General features: G+C 40.4%; 2 protein-coding genes across 9 annotated transcripts in view; one reads left to right on the top strand and one right to left on the bottom strand.

Annotated features, from left to right (window-relative positions):
* The window catches only part of igf2bp2a (insulin-like growth factor 2 mRNA binding protein 2a), a 42,781-nt gene extending 25,266 nt beyond the window's left edge, over nt 1-17,515 (top strand). For 3 of the 7 annotated variants that reach the window (XM_026375552.1, XM_026375549.1, XM_026375547.1), the window contains exons 2-16: nt 599-647; nt 2,746-2,797; nt 4,630-4,736; nt 5,080-5,143; nt 6,466-6,756; nt 7,011-7,145; nt 8,471-8,593; nt 9,682-9,817; nt 11,553-11,690; nt 12,231-12,299; nt 13,014-13,136; nt 13,605-13,679; nt 13,838-13,969; nt 14,389-14,502; nt 16,182-17,515. In XM_026375552.1, the coding sequence (XP_026231337.1) occupies nt 6,527-6,756; nt 7,011-7,145; nt 8,471-8,593; nt 9,682-9,817; nt 11,553-11,690; nt 12,231-12,299; nt 13,014-13,136; nt 13,605-13,679; nt 13,838-13,969; nt 14,389-14,502; nt 16,182-16,280 (1,374 nt within the window). In that variant the 5' untranslated portion in view covers nt 599-647; nt 2,746-2,797; nt 4,630-4,736; nt 5,080-5,143; nt 6,466-6,526 and the 3' untranslated portion in view covers nt 16,281-17,515. Of the gene's footprint in view, nt 1-598; nt 648-2,745; nt 2,798-4,624; nt 4,737-5,079; nt 5,144-6,465; nt 6,757-7,010; nt 7,146-8,470; nt 8,594-9,681; nt 9,818-11,552; nt 11,691-12,230; nt 12,300-13,013; nt 13,137-13,604; nt 13,680-13,837; nt 13,970-14,388; nt 14,503-16,181 lie in introns of those variants that run through there. The other 4 variants (XM_026375546.1, XM_026375550.1, XM_026375551.1 and 1 more) reach the window with 3 other exon arrangements.
* Nucleotides 17,516-20,645: 3,130 nt separating this feature from the next.
* On the bottom strand, nt 20,646-25,438 carry tmem41aa (transmembrane protein 41aa). Of its 2 annotated transcripts, XM_026375554.1 has the most exons (6): nt 25,197-25,438; nt 24,993-25,028; nt 24,037-24,187; nt 23,244-23,405; nt 22,522-22,660; nt 20,646-22,184 (listed from the first exon to the last, which is right to left on the bottom strand). In XM_026375554.1, the coding sequence occupies exons 1-6, from the start codon at nt 25,367-25,369 to the stop codon at nt 21,964-21,966; spliced, it is 882 nt and encodes a 293-aa protein (XP_026231339.1). In that variant the 5' UTR covers nt 25,370-25,438; the 3' UTR covers nt 20,646-21,963. The 2 variants fall into 2 exon arrangements, with proteins under 2 accessions (XP_026231339.1, XP_026231340.1); XM_026375555.1 differs by lacking the exon at nt 24,993-25,028.
* Nucleotides 25,439-25,471: the final 33 nt, after the last annotated feature.

Below are 25,471 nucleotides of genomic sequence, written 5' to 3' on the forward strand. Positions count from 1 at the left end.
TGTTTTACGTCTTTGTTGTTATTATTCTTTAACGCTCTGATGTACAGTTCAAACCACAACTGTGCTACTAAATTGCTTTAATCAAGATAAAGTAAGCTCGTCATTGTGGTCAGAGAGATGTCGATTTCCTGTGATGTTACATCACTCTACATTCATATTTATTATATCTGCTTTCACATAATTTGTGTAATTTCCACATATGATAGTGAGACTAAGAATACCACTCGTAGTAGGGTGTTACTGAGAGTTACCAACAGCTGTCTAATAAACATCCTCACCTATACTATCGAGATCCGCCTCTGAAAATCCTTTGATTGTTGATGCTGTGTAATGAACCGTGGGTGTTGTAGAAAGCGGGATTACACTGTTAAGTTACATACCGTATAATACAGACTCTGCTCTATTATAATACAAACGTCTGCTGATAGCTGCTGATGGGACGGATCTGAAGGTATATGTCAGACGTTTGGCTTTGTTGTAAATGCATCAGATGACATCATGAGATCTGTGAGTGTGTTTTGAGTGTGTGTGTGTGTCTGTGTGAGTTTGTGGTTCTGATCCGTTAAATCCACTCCGTCTGTGTCTCTCATCTCTGCAGGAGTCGGAAGATCCAGATCCGGAACATTCCCCCTCATCTACAGTGGGAGGTCAGTTGTTTGTCTGTGTGATTGTGTGTTTGCGTGTGTGTGACAGTGATGCTCAGTTGAACAGCACCAGGTAGCACATAAACCAGTTTCCCGTCAATGAGTCACCAGCCTTTGTATTTTGTTTCTTTGTAAGTGTGCGTTTTAGTGTGTGCTTACATCTACGCCAGTGTTTGTTTGTGTGCGGATGTCATCAACATCTGTAACCTTGCTGCGTCCAAGCTGTTCTTCTGTCTCCCAACGTCCTCATTTGTTTCTGGGTCTCCGCTGTTTCAGTGGATTGTCCACACTGTCAAGCAGCACTTAGAAAACTCAAACATTAGCGTCCTAAGAATACGGCTGATGTGAAGCTGTCCTGTGAGGAACAGGTCCAAGATTTGTCACGGAACGTGCAAATCTGATTCACAGCGCTTGCTTGAGGTGGTTCAACCAGTTATTAAAAAACTTTTGCCATTACCCTTTTTCCACCATAACTCTGTATGCCTAATGGGTGGGTTCAGTAATGACACGAAAGATCCTTATAGTGTTTTATTGTCTTAGCAGTGTGGTGTTTGCTGTTATATTTGTGAAGATCAGCTCATATTTCATGACCTCACGTATTTAAAAAAAAAAGATTCATGTGTCAATTGGTTGCTAGGAAACATGCAGCACTGATGCAGGAACACAAGCTGTAACACAACTTGAAGAAAGGACACAGACAAGGGAAAAACTCAGCTGATGGTGTTTTGTAGACGCAGGTATTAGTTAGCTTACTTTTTATGGAAAAAAAGTGTATGTTTCAGAACCAGTTGTTTAGCTAGAGTGAGAGGGAAACAGCACGTTGTTAACGCTAGCAGTTCCCCACTGCACTTAATGTTAAACCTAGCTAAGCTAAGCTAAGCTAAACTTGTTAAGCTAAGGTAAGTTCAGAGACAACACTAACTGGAGATAATTTAATTTAGTTTTCCGTCTAATTTTCATTTTATACCACATAACGGTGACGTGCTGGTTTGCCTAGTTTATTTCTATTTCCGCTAACATCAGATGACAGATACAGAAAGTCACTGAATGTAACTTAGAGGATTTTGAGTAAAAATTGCTAATGTGGCTAAATTGACGTTTCAAAAAGAGTTATTTGGACTCTTATTATTAGTTATTTTAAATGAGGAAATAGTTTTACTGGAGCTACACTTAGTAGCTTCCTTACTTCCTGGGCATCCCCGGTATTGTTTTTTTCTCTGATCATAAATTTATTAAGTTTATATTTTTACAGGTTTTCTTATTGCTTTGAAAATAAGTGGTCAGTGCAGGTTTTATCAAGCCAGACACACTGTACTGTTACAATAACAGTGATATATTTCTACACTCACTGATTCACGCAAGTACGTGGACGCAAATGACAGCACCTCACCCAACCAGCTCCAGTGTGAGTCTCAGGTGGTGGTGCGCTCTTATGTGTCTGTGGAGGTGATCAAACTCACAAAGCGGTGACATAGGCTCCTGAATGCTGAGCGTTTCCATGACCAGTAATAAATGAACATATCATATGTAGAGAATTGTGTACTGCTGTGTTCTGGTCTGTTTGGCACATACAATTGCATGATCCATGTTTGGGGCCTAAGAGCTGATAATACTAGAGCTGACAGTGTGTTACATTAAGCCTTTAAATAACAGTTTATATTTGATGCGCTATAGCATCTTGGATATCGACATGTGGCTTCAGTAATATCATTGTAATTCACTGATTGATGCACTGGCTTGCCCCAAGGAAGTGACTCAAATTGATGTTCTTAGTTAAGGATGTGTGAATGGTATTTTAGGATATGAGAGACTGGTGAATGTTTTTATGTGTTTTTCTCCACTATAATAAATGCTAAGTGTCACATGCATTTACCAGTGCATGAGAAATATATATTGTTGTTGTGATTCACACTTCTAGCTAACTATGTGTGATCCCTCTTTGGGTTACACACAGTGCACATACTCATGTACCCATTCTATCTGCTAATGATTGCTTATGCTAATTTGACACTACACTGTTACTTGACCTGCCTGTTAGTTAGTATGTCAATTTGCTTGTGTGTCTCTGTGTCTCTAACTTGCACTCTCATTTCTCTCTTAGGTTTTGGACGGCCTTCTAGCTCAGTATGGTACTGTAGAAAACGTGGAACAAGGTACAGAATTCTTCTCCTCCCAGTTCGCTGCTCATCGCATCATCATCTGGCTCCAACTGTTCAATGCACACGTGTCTATTTAGCAATACACACACAGAGACCTCCCAGTGAGTCAAGTCTCCCTGTGTGACTTGACTTCCTCGTTACCATCATCCCACACACCCATTATCTAAACATAACCCATCTCTGCATACAAATCAGCCTTTATCATCTGGTCTGTCTGTGTGCGTGCATGTGTGCCTCATAAGTTTGACCAAGGGAGAGGAGAGTTTGAATTATATGCAACCTCTGTAATAAGCACTGTGTATTGCCACAGGTCCCCTTGGCCTTAGCATATGGATTGATGTGGGCAGACATGGCAGACATCCTGTAGTAATGTGTCTGTCTGAGTGTGTGTGTGTTTGTGCCGGTACATGTTTGCGTATGCAGCTGTTTTGGGGAGGTGCATCGTGGTAATGGGGGAGGACACTGTAGGCGCCTGTGGTAAAGCTTTTGCACTGTCTGAAGGGGTGTGTGTGTGTTTTCAGTTAGTCAGCACTAAAGCTAGGCTTAAGAACTTTTCGCTGTGCATGAGTAGTAGAAGATGTACTTGGGGGGGGGGGGAACAAACACTTACAAACACCAATACTCACACACACACAGTGTTTCTCTGTCTGTTAAACCAGTCAGGACCAGCTACCAACCACTGTAGTCATGACAGGTGCTAAAAGAGAATCCAGCAAAAAAGTTACTCGACTCTGAGTTTTCCACATTCATAAAACAGCCTTCACAGGTACTGTACTAGACACCCGCGCAGCATTTGCTCCTCTTTCTTCTTTATCTCTCAGCCAAGCTCTTCAAATGTCATAGCTGCACAGTTACAAAGATTCCATAGAGCAAGCTCACTTGTGTTGATCTGTTCTTGTCTTAGTTCGCTCTCTCTGTTTCTGTGCGCCTCCTGTTCTGTCACTTTTCTCCGTCTGCGTCGGTGCGCTCTGGTTACAAGGGTGAGGTTTTGGAGGAGTCCCACGTTCTTGTGTGGCATGGGGAAGGCTGCTGGTGTCGAGGTGGGGCAAGGTGAGGCGGGGCAAAGCTGGCTGTGAGTGCCAGGGGCCGGGCACCAAGCCAGATTCTATCACCTCACCCTCTCTAAGCCAGCTGGGCACCCTCACTGGTTTTAACCCTTCTAAATCAGCTGTGCAATGTGCACCAGCAGATTCGGAAGTTTTCATTTTCACTGACAGAAAGACCTACTTTCATGCCTTTTTTTTTTTTTTTTTTTTTTTGACACTTTTTTTTAAAACTCTTTGGACATGTCTTGTTCAAAACACATTTTTCGCTCTCTATGTTTTTGGCATTATACCTCGCATCTTTTGGATGGTTGTTGTTTTTCCATTCTTGTGGTTAACTTGCCAAACATTGAAATTAAGTTTATCAGGACATTTTTAAAGCTGTTTGCAGTTCATGTGTATTTTCTGGCATCAGTCAAGTAAAAATCAAGGAGCACCGGCTTCTTTGTAGACTCATCATTTTGACATGCAGCAGTTACACAAACAGGTTTATCACTGACAAACCAGAGATGCCAATGTCTCTTCTGACACTGACTTTATCATCAGTAAGATTTGTTGCTTTTCTTCAGTGATATAGTAGCACAAGGTGATGTCAACAAACATAAATGAATTGACTTAATGGGACAGAGAAAAATGAAAACAAGAAAAGGGAAAAATTTAGAGGGATTTTTGTAAGAAAAATATCTAAATAGTTGCCATTTCAGAAATCGATTGATCCACTAATTGTGAGCATGTCTCATCATTGCATGTGCTGTACATTGGACACTTCAACTGACCTTACAGTTCAGTGTTTGGAAGCTTGTATGGTCCCAGCGGGAATCAAACTCCAACTGTGGCAGAGTCAGTTGTTCTTCCTTCACTCAACAGTAGTAACCACAAATGTTCCCAAGGTGTGTTTCTGTTGTGCATTTAATTTCACTTTAGCACAGATTACTTGCTTTGCTTAGCCTGTCAAGTGAAACTTAAATCCGTTATTGTGCAAGTGGCAGAGAGTCTATTGTGTTAAGTCAGTGTCAGTTTCTGTCTGTAGAGGCAGCAGTGGAGTCTGGAGGAAAGCCAGTGTGGTGATGGCTGTGATAGATTCACAGAGACAAGTGGCTCCCTCAGTTGCCAGGGGAACCTAAACGCGTGTCTCACTCACCTACAGCAACAACAAAGACCTGCTATGTACATGTGTAAATGTGGCCCTATCTCATGTTTTTGCCTCTTTCTTTTCTCTTTGTTGTTTCACAGTGAACACTGATACAGAAACAGCAGTGGTGAATGTTACATATGCAACCAAGGAGGAAGCTAAAGTGTAAGCAGCACAAATAATGACTCTGATGCAGCCAAGTTGCACGAGTAAGGCTCATGATATACTTGCTTTTACAGGCGTGTTCGCACAGACAAGCAGCTGCAACGCACGCAGCATTGTTCACATATTTGTGTACTTCTTGTGTACCTGAAGGATTAAAAAGTGTATCCATTAAGGTCAGAGAAGGGCCAAATGAACCCTGGGCAAAACCAAGCGCCTATCATTTTGTGTGCATAATTAAACATGTCAACACTCAACAAGGTTGCTAGATAGTTAATGTTATTGTGATGCAGAAAAAGCAGCAGTGGCTCCAAAGGTAAAATTTAAAAATGCATGTTTTTCTCTTCATGTCAGCTCTCTGTCTACACTGCTGGTGGTTTTTAATCACCCAGACTAAAAGTCTTTTCAAAATGATCTGAAATAGATTTAAAGCTTATGTTTTAGTGTCTAAAGGAAAAACAGAGCTTTTCAAATACAATGATAAATGATAAACTTGCCCAAGGCCTGTCAGTGGGTGTGATGCGGTAGAATTACAGCCTCTAACTTTCTCTGTCATCTGTTGTGTAAATGTCAATATTTCCAATCACAGAACAGTGCTTGACATAAAAATAGGTATATGTGAAAATGCTTCTTTTTAGATGTTTGTTTCCCCTCTACCAGATGTAGTGTGAGGTGCACCTTCGATGTTTGCAGACTGAAAAGAGGATCTTGCTTCTTTCCTATTGTTGATGCATTCTAGTATGTATGGAGATTTGAAAAAGATTTTTTTTTTATCAGCCGGCTTAGTGTGGACATTGTTTTGATTTCTATTTAACATTTTGTTGTCTATACAGAAGTTTATTGTGTCAAATCTAGTCTTATAATTGCATAACAAAGGCAATGGAAACATATGCACAAACAGCTAAAAGCAAGTATATCAGAGTCTTAATAAGTTTTTTTAACATGGTTTAAATAGTAGGAATTTCCACACTTTCACTTAGAACATCTACTTTACCAGGGGTAGGCAGCCCTGCACGTTCAGCTTCTGATCAGCTGAAATCATCTGATCCAGGATATTTGAAAAACACACAGGGCTAGGGCTCTCTAAGACCAGGGTTGCCTACCCCTGACCTATACTGATATGTCATTGCTTCTTTATATTATATATTATATACATATTAAATATTATATTTATACTTTATCATAAAGTATAGTCATATATTTATACGTTTCTTACTACCTTGTACCACTTATTCATCTTTTCCTCTCCCCTTCCTCCTCCTTTCTTCTATTTTCATTTCCTTTCTCCTCCTGTCACCTCGTACGTCTCCTCTTCCATTCTTCAGAGCCATTGAGAAGTTGACAGGACACCAGTTTGAAGACTACTCCTTTAAGGTGTCATATATTATGGACATGGATGCTGCTCCGCCCGTTCAGGCTCCCCATGCACGGCGTGGGGGGCGATCACCCCGGGACCAGGGCGCCTCTCAACCTGGGCCCTCAGGAGGCTTCGGTACTCCACGCCCCAGACAACACGACTTCCCCCTGCGCATGCTCGTGCCTACTCAGTTTGTGGGAGCCATCATTGGCAAAGAGGGGCTCACCATCAAGAATGTCACCAAACAAACACAGTCCAAGTAAGCTACTGTGATGAATTAATGTGATAAATTAATTAAGCATTTTAGGGCTATATCAATGTTTTCAGTTTAAGGCCACCTGTCTGAGGTATGAGGCATGTTTACAGTGGCCTGTTGTTTTATCTTCTGAGAAACAATTCTTAAATTATTTCTTCTCTGCTGTATTTTTTGTGTTTGTTTACTCTCTTTCAGTTTGTAATAAGACATTCATTTCAGATGATCTAGATACATTTCATTGTCTTTCCCTTCCTCAGGGTTGACATTCATCGGAAGGAAAATGCAGGTGCAGCAGAAAAGCCCATCACCATCCACTCAACTCCTGAGGGCTGCTCCTCTGCATGTCGCATGCTCTTGGACATCATGCAGAAGGAGGCCAACGAGACCAAGACGTGAGTCTATGCTTCCATGCACACAGATTTCACAAAAATACACATAGATACACACATGTTTTAAGCAGAAGATTAAATAAAAATTCATCCTTTTACCTGCCTGCCTAACTTTTAGTCTCAGAAAACATGACATGACATCACACTTATCTTCTTGACATACAGAAGAAGATAAACGTCTTGTTTTCCAGAATAATTTAAGGTTAAGTACCAAATTGTTAAAGCTTGATTGTTTGACATTTTGTCAAATATAAATACCATAACTACTGTTTTTCTGGCTCTTGTTCTTATTGACTTTGAAAGCACATGTCTGCCAACTGTCAGCTGGTCTGTCAAATCAGTAAATCTGACTTCCTGCACTGCCTGGGTGCCACACCTGTAGAAATGATTCTGTCGCCTCAGCTACCCCATACCCTGTAATTTCTGTGAGTCTATAGAGGCTCAACACCCAGTGAAACCCAAACCATTAAAGTTTGCCTCTCCCTCGCTGCATCTCCCGTTACTTGCCCCTAAGGTCACCCCAAAACTAATTTCACCCTAGAGCACAGATCTACACTTACAGATTATAGCATGTCCTGATCTGCCCCCCCCCTACACACACACAAACACAAACTCCATTACTACCACTGCCACCACCCTGAAGTCTGACCCAGTCCAAAAGAAACCCCCAGCATCTGATCACCCTAGACTACACCCCACCACAAACACTCACACCCCATCATTGTCCCACACAACAAAAATGTAGATTATACACAATAATAGTAATAACTAACCAATCACCATCTCATCTACTCTTCTACACACACGCACACACACACACACACACACACACACACACACACACACAAAAAAGAATAATCCAAAAATCCTGAAATAAATCTGTACTTTCACTGTTGTTCCTTTCTAAGAGGGACACATGTTTGTTGTCACGTTGTTTTTCTCTTCAGCTTCTCTTACCAGTAACTGTGCTTGTCGCAACAGCACTGTGTTTATTGTAAAATGCTGTGATCAGTGTCTTCTTGCAGCAGGAAGTGCAACACGTTTTGGGTGCATAATCAGCAAAATAGGTTAGCTGATCTGCTAGTCTATTTTTAGATATTTTTTGTGTGAAATCCATAAAAAAAAAGAATGAGAGATTGCTGTTGGACTCATGTCTTAACATTGTGCCCTGTGCTTGCAGCAGCACTTTCAGCTGGGCAGCTATCCACATTCCTGTTCATAGCGATCACACCATAGCATTCCTCACACCACATCAGTGAAGCACAGTGGAACTTCTCCTCTATCATCTCATTTAACCTGTGTCTGTATTTATGTATTTGTGTGTATAGGACGGAGGACATCCCTCTAAAAATCCTCGCTCACAACAGCCTGGTGGGTCGGCTGATTGGGAAGGAGGGCCGCAACCTGAAGAAAATCGAAGAGGAGACAGGGACCAAGATAACCATCTCCTCGTAAGTCAGCTCTCCTACTGCACACACAGTAGAGTTTTTGACTACTATCAGTTTCAAATATTGCAGTTATTCCACGTTTGTGGTGCGACACCTCTCTCCCTCCATGTTGATGAGCTTTTTTTAGCATGTAGCTTCACTGAAGTGAGTAGTAAGAGATGAGTTGATTACAGCTTTTTCACTTCAGACCATGATATTAGAGAGGTGGGGATTACACCCCAATTAATACACTATGCTCACCAACCATTAGGGCTTATGAATTAACTTGTCTCCATAAACGCTGAGAAGGTTAATGAACCTTGAGGAGGAGACAGACAGGAGTAGAAAAAGAGAGAAGTAGAAGGTCCTTTTAAGAAGAGGCACACAGATGAAGGCTCTGTCAAATCTTTTCAGTGTGTCCTCAATAGCCAACACTAGGGAGAGAATAGAGGTGCACTTTCTCTTTATTGGTGTTCATGTTTGATTCATATTTTTATTGCGCTATTTTACCAATGGTGCCCTGGTCAGCTCACTTGCTATAAATGTCTTTTGTAAGGGTGAGAAAAAAGATTGTGAGCATTGTAGTTGCAAAATTTGTGTTTTGCAAAAAATGTGAGCACAAATCCAGGACAAAGGATTTAGAGTTTTACACTAAATTAAATTACCAAATGTTCTGCTGCAGTGTCTTTTCACTCCTTTTTGTTTCTTCATGTGCAATAGCTTTTCATCTTTAAATACAGTAATAATAATGTTAGGATGTATATCATTATATTGTAAGTAGATAAGATCATGCATGGTTTGGAATATGAGAGATGTGGCAGGAAGACTGTAATGGTGTACTTATTTTAGAAACGAGTCATTGAAATTGTGACTTTCCAACTTGTAAAGTTAAACGTCATTATTAACAGACTTGATGCTTAATAATACAGAGTGCACACTACTCTCTTTAGTCATCTTGAATTGTGATAAAGCTCACAATCAAAACCAGCTCAGCCACCTCCACCTTCTGAGAAAATATGTGACCAGAATATGATTATGCCTGTTCTCTTTATTTGTATTTGCATATGCATGTACTCACTTGTTTGTGTTTTTGTGTGTAATCTTTCTTTCAGGCTACAAGACTTAACCATTTACAACCCTGAGAGGACCATCACGGTGAAGGGCAGCTTGGAGGCGTGTTGTAAAGCTGAGGTGGAGATCATGAAGAAACTGAGGGAAGCCTACGAGAATGACATTGCTGCTATTAATGTAAGCTTAAAGATCAGTATCCACAGGCTACTTGATTGTTTGTCTGTGTGTGTGCGTGCCTGCTTGTGTTCTCATGATCTCAGGTTGACTCACACGGACTGACAGGTGAACAACGGAGAGGAGTGATGATATACAGCAGGATAATATCACCTCCCCATTCAGCACCACCAGCATTAGTAATACCCGTTGTTGTGAGCTTGGTAAATGGATAACAGTAAACGATCGCTGAATAGCTCATCAGTGACTCCAGTGTTTGTGCACAGCATGTCTGCAAACATGTTTGTGTGTGTGTGGACCACATATTACTCATGTTGTTGGGACCGAAACCTATATACACTCTCCTTGTGTGGCGACTCAAATGCTGACTACCATGTAAATCATTAAATTGGGTTTTTTAAAGGTAGGACAATCTCATGTACCCATAAGTAGTGAACACAAACGTGTGTGTTTTTATGTGTGTGTGTGCCTGTTCCACGGAGCCTCTGACTCACACTCACTTCCCTGCTGTGGGTGTCTGTGTTCCTGCTGTAACACACTGCGTTTCCCAGCATCCATCTGATATCTGAAGGCTGCTCTCTCACCCAGCTCCTCTTTCACACTGCCCTGATGACATCACCAGTGCTGCAGCCAGAGAGGTCAACCACAGAGGAAGAGAGATAGTGATGATATCACACACTCCATGCACCCTATTGCATTTCAGCAAAACAGCGATTAATGCTGATAAATTGATTATGTTAACAGTGATGATGCTCTTCATGTTGAGCAGCAGTAACTCGTGTGAAGAACTCTGTGGAAAAGAAGAAGCAGCCAGTTTTCCTTTTCCCTTTTCAATGTGCAAATATTGGCTTGGAAATAATCATTAAGAAGTAACACACAGCATGCGGTTAAATTGTTCTGGCTGGTGCAAGCAGCCCTGGCACCTGTCAGGTTGAATGTCTACAGCAAGCGGTGAGGGCCATCTAGCGTAACACTGTGGATATTACACAAAGAAATCTTGGAACAAGGAAGTGAAAGGAGACCACATGTCTCATCATGGCTGTGAAACCAGAATAGCTGACTTGACTTTGAGGAAAGAATATTTTTATCATGCCATTACAACAGCAAACTGTCCTGTGATAACCTCCCACTGTACGTGCAAAACATCAACTTCTTATGAGCTAAGAAAAACTCTCCAGTGGGAGATGTTTATCTGACAATAAAAAAGGTATAATCAAATTTGAAGATACATGGTTTTGACTGTGCCACAGTGCACTAATAGTACTGCAGCTAACAATAATTTTTCATATGATTTTGTTTTCACGTGCTGTTGCGAACAGGTTCAGTGTCTTGCCAAGGGAATTTTCAGCATGAACAGGAGCAGTTAGGGATCCAACGACCCACTCGATCTCCTGAGTACTTTCTTGTCTGAACATCGACCTAAATACCAAATCTATTCTATTTTGGGCGATAGAAAGATTAGAGAGGCAGTGAATACAAAAACAGTTGTATTGTTTTGTTTTTAGCCAAAAACATAAATGGTTGCCTAATTATAATACTTTAGTCAGTTATCGTTTCTCCTTACTGTGTCTGTTGATGTTGTGCTTAGTTCAGAAGGAATTTTCTTACTGTAAAGCAGTGGTCAGTGTTCTTGTGCAGCAGGAAACATTTTGGATGTTAAATCCTATTGTATCGTATTCTTTCTTGTAGTTTTCAACTCATGGCTAATATCCGCCGATGTTACTCTTCTTCTGCACAGCAACAGGCCAACTTGATCCCAGGCTTGAATCTGAGCGCTCTGGGCATCTTCTCCTCTGGTCTGCCGGTGCTGCCCCCTGCTGCTGGACCTCACGGTGCAGTGCCCCCTGTGGCACCAGCAGGATACAACCCGTTCTTAGTGAGTGTGCTCTTTTTTTGTCACAGACTAACTCTGCACACAACCACTGAAGGTAGAGGAAAAGACATTTAGAAATGGCTTTGCCGCTGTTGTTTTTTTTCCCCCCACCAGCAATGCACTACTCCTGTAGGGATTTCTTTTGACTAGATAAAGCAATTTGTTTCCAACACATGGTAAACCAGGTTCCCCTTTGAAAAGCTTTTCGAAAAAACAACCCTGTGTTGACTCAGGTCTTCCTACATGATGTTGTCTAAAGTTTGAAACAACCAGAATTCCCCATCTCCTCCAGAGATGAGTCAGTTTGTCTGTACAACAAAGTCTTCACTCATTGCCTGACGAGGTCGAGCCAAAGTGGCGTGAGACAGTGTGTGAGAATGTATTTGCGTGTCAAGAAAGTTAGAGTGTGATTCACTGTGAGTTTATGACCCGAAATTCCCCCTAATGAGAGCTTGAGTTTGTACATGCATGTGTCTTTTAACGTGCGTGTTTCTGTGTGTGCTTATGAGCCATCTGATCGGTCTGCTCTCACTTCACTTTCAGAGTCACTCTTCACATCTCAGTGGCCTATATGGGGTTCCTCCAGCAAGTGCCATCCCCCACCAGCACTCAGTATGTTCCATGATATCCGAACTACAGTCATTGTTGCCTTGGAGATCAGAAACTTTACAACACATGTTTTAATTATTTAAATTTTTTCTAGTGTCTAGTTTTCTAGTGTAAAAAAAATTACTTAGGATGTAACACGTTTCTTCCCCTGGTGCTGAGGAAAAAGTTTAACTATGCTAGTAAAAGTCATAATTCTATATTCTAGTCATATTCTAATTCGTGGATTCTATAGAAGACATAAATAAATGACAATATCAGATTAATAAGTTGGAGTCATAAATAACAGGCTGTAAAACCTCTCAGTCAGCATCTCTATTGGATAGTGAGTCTGGAATTCCTGTGTACCATCGCCCAGTCACCAGAACACCACAAATATTTCTGGAAGGGGACTTTTAGCTCAGAGTTGTCTTGTGGTTTGTAAAAATCTACTTTATAAACCTTGAGTACATGAGTGTTTCCATGCTAAGAAAAACAAAAACACAGGGCATTTATCAGACCTAATAGGAAGTATTGAGACTCTGCCAAAGAAGGCTTACACAATAAACGAAACTGGTGTCATTGTTTCTGGCTGCTCCTCAAATATCTGCTAAGTGAAATTTAAATTTTTTGTGGTTCTGCAAACCTGTAAATATTTATATAGTATAATATAATATATATAATAATAATACAATAACAAAAGCAGAAAAAAAATTTGTTTCTGTGATCTTTCTTTTTCAGCAACAGGCTCCAGAACAGGAGGTTGTCTACCTCTTTATTCCAACTCAGGCAGTCGGGGCCCTGATCGGTAAGAAGGGCCAGCACATCAAACAACTCGCCCACTTTGCTGGAGCTTCCATCAAGGTGAGTTTGTAGATCGCCAGAGGAGGAAGAGGAAAGATAAGGTCAAACGGTCTATAATCAGTATGTAGGGTTGAGTCCACAAACACAAGTTAATTTAATTTACACATTAAAGTTTTCACATGGAGCGTTAAGGTGAAGTTATTAAGTTGGAAAATGAGTACTGAATGAGTCAGCAGCACTTCATTGACCACAGCTGAGAATGTTACTTTTTCATGGTCAAAAACACAAGAAGGGAGATGACTAGTAAGATAAGCACTTCAGAAAGCCCCTCAGTCCTTGTCTGGACAGGTGAGACTGTTGGTCAATGAATAAATAACATTCTTACAACATAAACAAAGGCATTTTTTTGCATTTACAGCCTCAGATGATTCACTGGTTTGCTTTGAATGACCACAGAATAAGATAATTGGTTTTTGGCCATTTTTTTCTTTCTTTCTTTTTCAAAACTTGTCTCTTTGTGTATGTCAGATTGCCCCAGCTGAGAGCCCAGATGTTACTGAGAGGATGGTAATCATTACTGGAACTCCAGAGGCTCAGTTTAAGGTAAAAACAGTATGAATGTGTGAATATTCATGAAAGATGTCAGCATTTGACTCGATGATGAAATTGCTACTTGATGTTTATAATATTGTCAGAACTCAGTTAAGTGTCCTGTATTATAGTAAACAGCTTGTTGCCTCATACCCTCCTCTTTTTTTCAGGCCCAAGGTCGGATATTTGGGAAGCTGAAGGAGGAGAACTTCTTCTCAGCAAAGGAGGAGGTCAAGCTGGAGACGCACATCAAGGTTCCCTCAACTGCAGCTGGCAGGGTCATCGGTAAAGGTGGAAAGACGGTGAGTTGATAATACACTTAAAATGATACAGGCATTCAGTTACTAACTGTAACTCCGTAAGTGATCAGCTGCATTTAGTGTTGTTTGCCTAATTCCATTGTTTTACATTTACACAGTGAGTTTATACAGTTGTTAAATCCATAATTAAAACATCTGGCCAAAAGTAACAATGACATTCACTCAGCAAAGAGAAGCTGCGCTTTGTCCACTATTTCAGTTTCCAGTTTCTACTTTCTACCTAAAGGACTCTAGTTTGAATGTTCCTCTGCAAAATGCCTTGAAAAATCTATCTTAAAAAAACAATCAACAATGTGAATAAAATATGCTATTTATATTAGCATAAGAACATAAAAAATGCATGTACTGGAGTGATATTTAGATTAGAATGATGACCTTTGGAGTCTGTATGTGTGTTTCAGGTAAATGAGCTACAAAACCTTACGAGTGCAGAGGTCATCGTACCACGGGACCAAACTCCAGATGAGAATGACGAGGTCTTTGTAAAAATCAGTGGGCATTTCTTTGCAAGCCAGGTATGCAAAACCAAACTAATATGGGGATTATCAGTTGTATGGCTGATACTATGCATGACTGCACATAGTAACACAATAACAAACTGTGAATTATTTTATGAGAAAATGTTTTTTCAGCTTCAAATTTGGTAAGTTCTCCTTGTATTGAAATTTCTGCTATCAACAGTCATAAGCCAAGAACCTACTCCCTTCTGAATCTGGCAGGGCCCCCCTCTGACCACGCTGCTGGCATCAAACTGGCCCCTAGATTTGTATATCATGTAAAATGAAGACAGGATTTTCAGAGGGAAATTGAAAATGAGTCTTTTCCAACCACCAGTCTCTGGTGATATGCTGTTATGATCTTGGTGTGATAAGATGGTGCATGAGAGGTGTCTTTCAGCTTAATCTCTGTCTGACTGAGGAAACTCAGTTAAAGTGCAGCAGATCACCATGGCAACCTTTAACTACAGGTGAATCAGATCTGCTGCATAGGATGTTTCTCTGACATCAGTGCAGTTTTAAAAAAACTCATGAATCTGGTGTTGTCTTTGAGTGAGGACCTAATTCTCATATATATTTCAGTGTTAGTAATAATTGTTTCTGTTTTTGTGTCCATGTACATTATATACAGTATAGACGCGCACATACACAGGCACACATCTGTACAGAGACATACAGATTTTCAATCTAAAACCTCCTTTTTGACTTTTATTTTACAGCTATTTTAGCAGACGCTTTCCATAATCCCCCACTGTTTCTAGAAACTGCATTCTCTAGTTATTCATACAAAAATCTGCATTTCCCACACTTTTCAAACTAACTTGTGTTTTACTGACCTTGACCAAAAAGAGAGAAAAAAAATCTCACAGTGTTTCTGTCGCTGGTGTTTATGATAAAACTGAGTCCCGATAGAGGGGCTTTCTGGTTTCGCTGTGTATTTCTTACTACTGCAGGTATGAACAACCACAAAAAACACAACAATTGGTTTTTGACAAAGCAATCCCATCTCATGAAGATTTACAGTACTTGCTTTTCATCAACAGATGGAGTTTGCTCGGTTGCCATGGGGATGGCTCTATGGGTGAAATCATAGCAGATACTCAATTTGAAGAGCTGTCTCCATGACAACGGAGAAAACTATTATTTTGTTAGCAATTATATGTCTTATTGATCTTACACTTCAAGAGGCTGCATTGTCAAAGCTTGAAAGTTCCATGAAATAAAGAGAAGTTAACACTCAACACAAATGTAAAATCAAATCACTACAGTTGGCACAAGCTTTATTTAGATGGATGACTCTGGATGACTTACCGGTGTGATACAGTATCGACATGATAACACTGTACTCTGTGCCCGTTTGAGTAACTTCATAGGTTTGTAAGCCTAATTTATGGTCACAGGTGGGATAATGGCAGTGAGTATTTGTCCATGTTGTTGTGAAGTTCAAGTATCGACCTCTTGCGTTTTTTGTAGTAGTTGTAGTGATTTGTGTTCTTCAGCTCAGCCAACCACACTACATTTCTTGTGCTTCTTTCCTCCGGTAGCTTTAGCCATCGTGATAGTGCTGCAAGAGAGTATGATGCTTTTTTTTCTCATCATGATGGTCCTTCACTTTCCACTCTCCATGGTTGTCATGTTGTCACATTGTCATGTATCAGTTAACACATATCATCCTACATGTGATGTCTTTCTAACAGACTGCACAGAGGAAGATCCGGGAGATCATACAGCAGGTCAAGCAGCAGGAACAGAAACACCAGCAGGGCGCCGCTGTGGTACCGCACCACTCCAAGTGACCAGCGGGGTGGCTTCAGTGGGCGCCAGCCAATGAATGTAGCCCTCCCAAACAGACAGAGACCTACCCAGACAAAGGCCAAGGCCAAGGGGGACATGCAGGGCAGACCAGCAGCACCGGGATCAAAACCAAAGAACTTCATTAGGGGGGGGAAACGAGTGAGAGCCAAAGGCTGAGGGCATTGTGTGCACTGCCAGCCCTGAAAGAGCAGAGAGACTGGGAGAAACCATACTGATATCATATAATAAAAAAAAGACCAAAAAAATCTATGACGAAGGTGGAAATGGCAGAAAATTTGGGAACTGTTGCCTTCACAGTTAGAAAAGGTGAACAGGAAATAGTAAGTCGCCCAGCATAACGTTATCTCTTTAGTTGGACTAACATAGGCCTAACAAACAGATTAAGCAAATTTCCTAACATGAACATATTTTGTGATTAATATTTCAGGTTAGATCAAGAGCAAGTGATAGTGGACACCTTCTCTCACTTTTTGTTTGAGATATTCAGATTGAAAAATTAAATGTCCTTAGCAGTATTAATTCTGAGTAGAAAAGTTTATTGATACACCCTGAGAGTTTGCACTGTTATTTTTTTTTTAATTTTAACAAAATGACAGTACGACTTGGTGTATTTTTTAATATTTTGCTTGTTCCAGAGATTGACTGGGCTGACGGCCACACTAAGTGGTTTCCCCTTTTTATGTTCATACTTCAGGCCACTGAAATCAAAAAGAAACCCCCTATAAGTAAATATGATGAATGAGTCTTTGTAACAAGTCTTTGTGTGTGCCAACGCAAAAGATAACGTCCTGTTGAAATGTCTCGTGTCTCACGATTCATATTGAATGCTACACTTTTCTCTTTATATCTTTCCTTTCTCTTCATATCTGCTTCACTTTTCTCATCACTCTCTCTCATCTTACATCATGTTTTTTTTTTATTCAGGATTTGGGATAAAAATATTTGATGTTAAAACACTTTTTTTAGCCTTTGATAACATTGAACTGACTGCCACTTTCGCTCAACAAAGGTTAAATGCAACGGAGGGAATGTTTTAACCAGTAAACTGGTATCAGCCTCCTATGCTGCACAGTAGTAGACAGATATATCTACTGTACATTCATGTTTGTTGTCCTGAAATGTAAAAAAAAATCAAAGAGATGTCTCTAAAGATATTCTCCTTGACGATCAGAGCAAAAAAAAAAAAACGTCTTGAAAAAATATTGGTGCACCTTTTCTTGTTAACAGGTGACCTGTCGTTTTGAATGTGCACCTCCACACGCTCGGCCTTATGAGGATGTCACGAGGGCCAATGCAAAATGTGAGCTGAGGGCCCAGAGGGAGGGGGGGTCTGGGAAGGGGGTTAATTGGGTGGGTGCAGACTTGTGGTGTGTGGAGTGGCAGTGAGGAAATGTGTTGGGGTTAGAGGGTTGGGGGTGGGGGTTTACAGGGAGGCACTGTATGACCTGTGGTACACACACAACCGCAAAGGTGACCGCAGCCGCGTTTTGGCTTTAACCCTCCCTCGTCGGGGAGCTTTCTAAAACGGCGTGACAGCTGTGAATGTACAATATGCAGCCTTTTTAGAAATATCACCCCTGTCGTGTCCAGCAGGCCAGGCCAGAAGCACAGACATACAGATTGTCATTCTCACACTCGCTTTTTTCCTTTAACTTCACTTTTTAGTTGTTTTATTTTGGCGAGCTGGCCTGAGTGCTGCGCAAGAACGCTGGACATGCAGGACCTGGTGTCCCTTTGTGCTTTACTTTGGAGACCGTGGAAGCTTGTTGCCTTATTTTGACACCTTTCAGACAGCACCCATCATCTTCCAGACGCAAGGTTATTGCCAATACGCACAGCTTCCTCCGTGTGTGTATGTGTGTGTGTGTGTGTGTGTGCGCGTGAGTGTGGGTGTGTGTGCATGTGTGTGTATATATATATAAAAAGAGAGAGTAATATTTATGAATCTATTTTTTTCCTATTTTGTGATGAGAGCTATTGATAAGAAACAAAAAGAAAACAAAGTCCTTTTCTTTTTTTCCTCAGTGGGACACTGCCATATTATTTTGAAGGGAAGTGTTTATTTTCTTGAAAACTAGACTATGAATCATAATATAAATGAAAACCTGAAACATAGGAGAACAGTAAAGTAAAAGACCGTGCTAACTTTGGTCAGGATGTGAACAGTGCGCATGTCAGTATTGTGATCTACCTCAGGCTTCAGTGTACCTCAGTCCAATCTTTCATTTCCCCTTTTTCCACATTTTGTATGCCTTGTTAACTGATCATTTTGAGTGTTTTTAATTTTCTTTTTTAATGAAAAAAAAAAAAAAGATCAAGAGAAAAGATCTACAGTAATCTCTAATTACTTCAGGTCCAGCCGACTAGTGAAACTTTGTAAACCATAGTCAACTCTGTTGGACTGTCTTTGCCTGGATGCCAAACAACCTCTTAATGATTCACGTTAAAGGATTTCCAAGTTGATTTTTGGTAGAAAGGAATGAAGATCTAAGGGGTACGTACTGTACCTGCCCGAAGTGGTTCTGAATGTGGATGTGTGCTGATTTCACCGTCAATGAAGAGAAAAGCTAAAAAATCAGTTAATAGAAACAGAAACTAACCAACTGTACCTCCTGTTGTTCCCAACTGTACCTCCAGGTTTTTTGAGAAAAAAAAAAAAAAAGTTTATTCACTTATGGAAAAAAGAAAAAAAAAGAGAATTTTATAACAACCCAACCCTAATCTTACCAGCTCTATTTGATAACAACGTACTCTGGGGTTGAGTTGAAGAAAACACAAAGCTGCAAAAATACACTGACAGGACTCTTGAACATGGTGTAAAACCCTAGTGTTCTGTGTAGAATGTAGAACAACTCTAGTCATTGAAATGTCACTGTGTACAACAAGATAACTGTATATCTGTAAACATGTACAATAGAGTCACACATAAATGCATCGTTTTTCTGTCTCTCTATAACACTTACCAGTCTGCACCTGCGTTGTGAGAGATGGTGGGAGAAGTTTAGAGCGTCACAGCTTCCCTCAAAACTGACCTCTAAATGGTTTTCTCATCAATCTACCAATATTATTTTAATTTGTTTGTTGTGCTGTACATTTCAGAATTACCTCTCAGAATCCAAGGCTGACTTTAGTGACTAAAACCAATGTAGGGGCAAACAAATAAAATAAATGAAACTATAGAGTGAACGTTAGCGTTTGTCTTGGAGTTCTTTTAAGTGTTGAGAGCGGAGTTTTACTTTTCGGAGGGTAAAGGTGGTCGTCAGATGAGGTGGATCATTTTTGTCCCAGTGAACACATTTTACCAGTGCTAAAATAAAACGTAAAAAAAAGGTCTATCAAACTCACACAATGCCTGAGGCGGTTTCAGCAACAAGCCTCCCCACAGCCAGTACAGTACCTCATACTGATGACGACAGCTCACCAGAACTGATTAAAATGCCCTGAACTTACCCACGCGAATGCAGTACGGTGCTTCTACTCGGGCGCATGCCTCCCGTGGTGGTCTGCTTCACTGTGGTGGTGCGTGTCGAGGGGAGAACGGCTTTTCACAGTAGCACTGGAAAATTGTAGGTTGTCAGTCGTGGTTTGTTTGGCTTTCAAGAGTAGTCTCTTCTTTTTTTTTTTTTTCTTTTTAGAACTGTTTTGAAGTTGAAGCTCTTTTCTTGCATTGCATAGGACTCTTCAGACCTCTCTCTCTCTCTCTCTCTCTTGTGTTTTTGGCTCTTCATAAGTGCAGGATTTCCCCCTAGCTGGTTCGGTTTCACTGTGGTGCTGTGAGCAGAGCATCCTTACTCACGAGGATTGTGGTGTCTAGGCTTTGTGGGGTGTTACTTGGCATTAATATTCAGTACCGGAAAACCACAATTACACACATCATTAAAGGGTGTACAGAGTTGTTAGTCATATCACACAGTGGTTGGGTAGTTTAGGCTTTATTTTTTTTCTGTTGGTCTGGTTTTCTTGTCATTTACACTGATTTAATAATGCAGTATGAGTAGGTGGGATTCTTTGCTTTAATATCCATTCCTGTTAGATCACTACCAATGATACTAGCTGTTAAAATGTGTTGACGAATATTCTAGCTAGGATTTTGAACCTATTTGGGCAGAATGGCAAAAAAAAAAAAAAAAAAAAAAAAAACTTAACAAAAAAACTGCAAGTATATATGACCTTTTGACAAGCGGAAGGGTTAACAGCATATCCAGGTCTGAAAATACAAATTTGGTCTGCCTTTGGGACTGAAAAGCAAAGGGGGCACTAAAAAAATCCAAAAAATGATGGATTAGTTAGGAAGGATTTAGTAGAGTCTGGTCAGATGTATGCAGAAAAACATACAACCGTAGTGCTTTTTTTTTTTTTTTTTTTTGTCCCGTCTTAAACGAGAAAACACAAAGCATTGCATGAGACTGTTGTAGGTTATTCAGTATGTACTGCACTTCATATAGCACTAGACTTTCAGTAGTGGTTTCACATGGATCCATTTCTTAACTGCATTTCACCATTTGGGAGATTCCTTTTGTTTTCTCAGTAGGTCACAACCCTCAAGTCCTACATTTCCCACGGGCCTAAAGGTTCCAAACACCTCAAGTTAATCAGTGACTGTGCGCTGGACAGACATATGATCCGTGTTAAATACATCTTGTGGATCCATGCCTCTCTGGTAACAGCCATACTGTTGTTTTGAGTTGTGAGTGAACTGTATTGCTGAGCAACCTGGATCTGAGCAATAAAGAATATTTGAAAGAGAAGTTACACTGCTGGTTTTATTTCAAAGCTCATTTCACTTGTCAAAGGAAAGGCGCCACATCATTTGTGACTACTATGAAAGACTTGCACACCAAACATTTGACATCTTAACACCAAGAGGGAATTTAAAACACTTTATACAGATGCTGTAGAGCCAGGACGCTGCACATTCCACAAGTTCCATCATCACATGGTAAAACAAGGCTGTACATTTAATCATTCAATCACAATCTATAATCCACAATACAATTCAACTGGGTGATAAAAATACCTCCATACCATGGCTCTCTGGTCTTCCTGAGGCCATTCTGGACTCATCGTACCACTATATGGCACAATTTGAAAAACGTTGAGCTTAGAGTTGAAAAATAGTAAAATAATTACCCTATATACATGTTTATTACAATTCATTTTCAAATAGCAAAATGGGATTATCAAACAAGAAAATAAAATACAACTTTAAGTTGTACAGTATATGTTGCAAACATCATCAGCATTTCAGTATAAATAAAATAATTTACTCAAACCCAACAAAACAATCATCTGAACCATCCAGTCCACGCTGAAGGTAGTTTGATTCTATGAATACAGGCACTTTGAACACTAACGGTTTCCACTGAAGCATTACGCACACTGTATAACAGGAGTACAGGAGTAAAGTATCCTTAAAATCCTTTCCCGTCTCCATACGATTGCTGTACATTCATATATTTATATACAGTACATATACTGTGTATGCTGTGCTCACATGTTGTGGAACAGAAACACCATCATGGCCTTTTCCTTGTGGCCGGTGCTCCAGATAAAGAGGCTGTCACGTGTGCGCATACAAAGATGTTCTGAAGTGTCACCACTTTAAATCCATGCACTGTTTGAGGGCATTAAGGCTCCAGGGATCAAAATCATTTTCAGAACAAATCACTGGACCTTCTTATCAGTGATGAGTCCATTCTGCGACTGGCCATCCAATTTGAGACGCCTCCGACTGAAGCGGCGGATGAGAGCGCCGGGCAGCAAGGCCACGCACGCAATGGCCAGCAGCTGCAACAGGCGCTCCCACGAGAACAAGTCATCCAGCGACGACACTTCAGAAAGCATGACGCCCGTCTGGACACAGATGAAGTTGTACGGCAGAAGACCTATGGAAGCAGACAGGAGATTTCATATATACAGTAAAATGTGGATTTATATACAGCGTTAAGACAAAATGCTTTGGTACTGTTGTTTGTATTGATGCAGTCCTGAGATTTTCTAAGAATGTACGCAAAGACAAAGGATTTTAAACAAAGGACTTTCAACCTCAAGGGAAATAATCACACACAGTGCTGCAAAACTAAGTTAAATTCAGATGAATGCTAGGTAGCAGTACCTGTTACCTACAAAAGCTGGCAATCAGCACTTTAATATGGGAGCTTCAAGTACAGCGTGATGAGTGCGGACAAAGTGTTGTCATTCAGGTAACCACTGGGTGCTTACCTATGAAGACTGAGCAGAAGAAATAAGTGATGGGGATATTGACAATCGGTGCAGACATGTTCAGAAACCAGTTGGGAGTCATGGGAAAGAATCTCAGGAAGAGCAGAAAGAAGAACAGACAATCCTGGTTCTCCTCAACCTATGAAGGGACAGAAGGTGCAGGTTTCTGCTTGTTATTTCTCCTGTGGGTGTCAGCATATGTATATTCTCTTTGATACACTAGTCACGGTCTCACCCTGTAAATTTCAGGCGTAGAAGTCTGAGAACTTGGAGGTACATATACAGTAACTAGCCCACTGAAGGCATTTCTCACCATCAGTAATTCAATAAACATGCCAAATGGAATACTTTTCTATCTGATAGTAGGATTTTGACAGGTAGTAAACTATCAGAATGTTCACAAAGTAATGTGCAGGTATAGGTAGGGTAAAATTTGTGATTTCAGAATGTGAAAGGAGGGTGAAGAGGAGATCAATATCGTCCTCGCCTGACTTTAAAAAGCATCTTTGGCTGGACTTTGGTAAAGCACTGATGATAGCTGACATGTTTGATTTTTATGAACAGTTTTTGCACATCATGTGCATCATGTGCACACCAAGTGAAGACGTGCACCACACACTTGTCCATACAGACGCAAAAGCTGTCAATTGTTTTACAAGTTCATTTGTTGTCAAATATAATTCTTCAATATTTGTTGCCATGACGTGGTGTCACAGACGTACCTTCCTCTGTAGCATGGAGACTTTATGTGGAAAGAGGTTCACAATGTAGCGTTTTCCAAAAACCTGGGACAGTATGTAGCACATGGTGGAGCCCACGGTGGTGAGCACGCAGGCTAGCAGCAGTCCTTGATAAGGTCCAAATATGGCTCCTGCAAGAATGTTCTGCAATGAAAGTGACGTCATCAATAGGTGAGTAATGTTGACACGCAGATCTACTGTACCTCTGCCTGTGAAGGGAAAGAAATATCTTGTGGTGTAGAAATGGTATGTGCTCCCACCCAGAGCCACTTAAACCTGCATGTGACGTGTGGTTTTGGCCTTTCTCTGTGCTGCACAATCAGTATTGAAAAAAAGTGTCAGGGTTAGTGTTAGTTTTGCAAGTGAGGAAGGAAACCCATGAGCAATCACTAGTCCAGCAGGGTTGACAAACAAAGGCAGGTCTGACATCCCACTGTTGTTTGCACTGGAACTATTTTTATCAGCTGCAATGCTGTCTTTGAAGACGAGACTCAAGCTGCACATAAAGGTTAAATGCCATTTTTCTTTTTCCTTTAGGGACATTTGATGCAAGTCTAAAATTATTTCACACCTACCAGGCATAGCAGTTCTTGCCACATTTTCCTGTCAAACATGTTTAAACATGCAAAACTGCTGTGACTACTACTTATCGTCTAATCGTGTTATAACACGTCCAGCACATGACATCGTTTTCATCCAGTGCTACCTTGCTAAAAATGTCTGTCTTGTCACCCAACATAAATACAAAGAGCATTTGAGACTATTTTTACCTTACCAGGAATGAGGATCCAGGAATGGCAAAGGACTGCTTGTAGAGATACGCGCTACAGAAGAGCAGCAGCACATATCCAGTGTGCTCCGTTTTGTAAAACTGCAGAAGCTCAGCCAGTTCCCTCAGCTCCTCCAAATCTGAAGGGAACTTCAATCTGTGGGAATAACAATATTAAAGTTAGTCACATCATCTATTCATCCATCGTATGCAGACAAGTTGGGCAATATAGAGAAAACATATTATTGTGGTCAGTAATATGTCAATACACAGTGTATCAGCCAACATTTATTACTGTAAATACCTGTCTGTATTTTAAATAGCAATAGATTATATGTTGATTTGAATTTCTATAGAATATTTTGAGATCTGTGTTTATTTAGTTTATTTTATTTATTATTTAGTAAATTGGAATAGAAATGATCAGTGGATTAATCACTTCATAAATCACCACAGTGTTTAACTGAAAGTCAATCAGTCATTAGGTATTTATTAAAAGCACAATACAAATCACTGACTAACTTTTCACTATTGTAAAATGTATTTTCTGGACATGACAAGGGAATTGTGGCCTTATTAAGCTGCAGTATTATTTTATTGACTTAAATATTAATAATTTAACTAATGCAATGTGTTTTGGTTGCAGACCTTTTCTCTTTCTGTTGAGCACATGCTGCCTCCATCGCTGCGGGACTTAAAGTAACTAAGACCAGTCAAACAAAGCTACAATAAAATAAAATACATTAAGTTTTCATTTATTTATTTTTATTTAAATTGAGGCTTTTGTGGGCGAGGATTTGCTAGATTTTCAACACTATTTTCTTTATATTAATTTTTTTTTGTAACAGGTGTATTTTCTTTTTCTTTTTCAAACTTATTTTATGTAATTACTATTGTTATTAGCTGTAACAGGTGTTTTTTCTTTTTCAAACTTATTTTTATTTAATTATTGCTGTTATTACCTGTAACAGGTGTTTCTGGTTGTGGCTTCCGTGTATCTGTGTATGAATGAGACGAATGGATTGAACACGACCTAACTAACTCCAGCTGGTAACAGTACTGTTACAGCATCATTTGAATTTAGTATAAATCAGAGTAAATATTGTGGATGTATAGTTTGAAGAAACACTGTAAACACTCCTCTGGCTGAAGTTGAAGACGGTCACCTGCTGGTTTCTCCGGTGCTGTCAGGGGGCTGCGGGGGCTCCGCTGTATCCGCATGTTCAGCGTCGGCGGGGGGACGAGGACGTCGCGGAGCCGGAGGCAGGTACAGGGACAGCGAATAGACATAGAGACTGGCGGCGGCAACTACAGCGATTAACCCGACGACTGAACGCATGATCGTGACTTTGTCAACCAGCGACCAGCTGCAGCTCCCTGTTGTCACAGAGCAACGGAAACGGCAACGACGGCCATCCGCCGCAGTGACGTCACATCCGGA

Source organism: Anabas testudineus, chromosome 21 (assembly GCF_900324465.2).
Source record: "Anabas testudineus chromosome 21, fAnaTes1.2, whole genome shotgun sequence".
NCBI lineage: Eukaryota > Metazoa > Chordata > Actinopteri > Anabantiformes > Anabantidae > Anabas > Anabas testudineus.

Coding starts and splice junctions, on each gene's coding strand:
- tmem41aa (XM_026375554.1), bottom strand. CDS start 25,369: ATGCGTTCAGTCGTCGGGTTAATCGCTGTAGTTGCCGCCGCCAGTCTC. Junction 25,029..25,196: donor AGCACCGGAGAAACCAGCAG/GTGACCGTCTTC, acceptor ATTCATACACAG/ATACACGGAAGCCACAACCA. Junction 22,185..22,521: donor CTTCTGCTCAGTCTTCATAG/GTAAGCACCCAG, acceptor CTGCTTCCATAG/GTCTTCTGCCGTACAACTTC.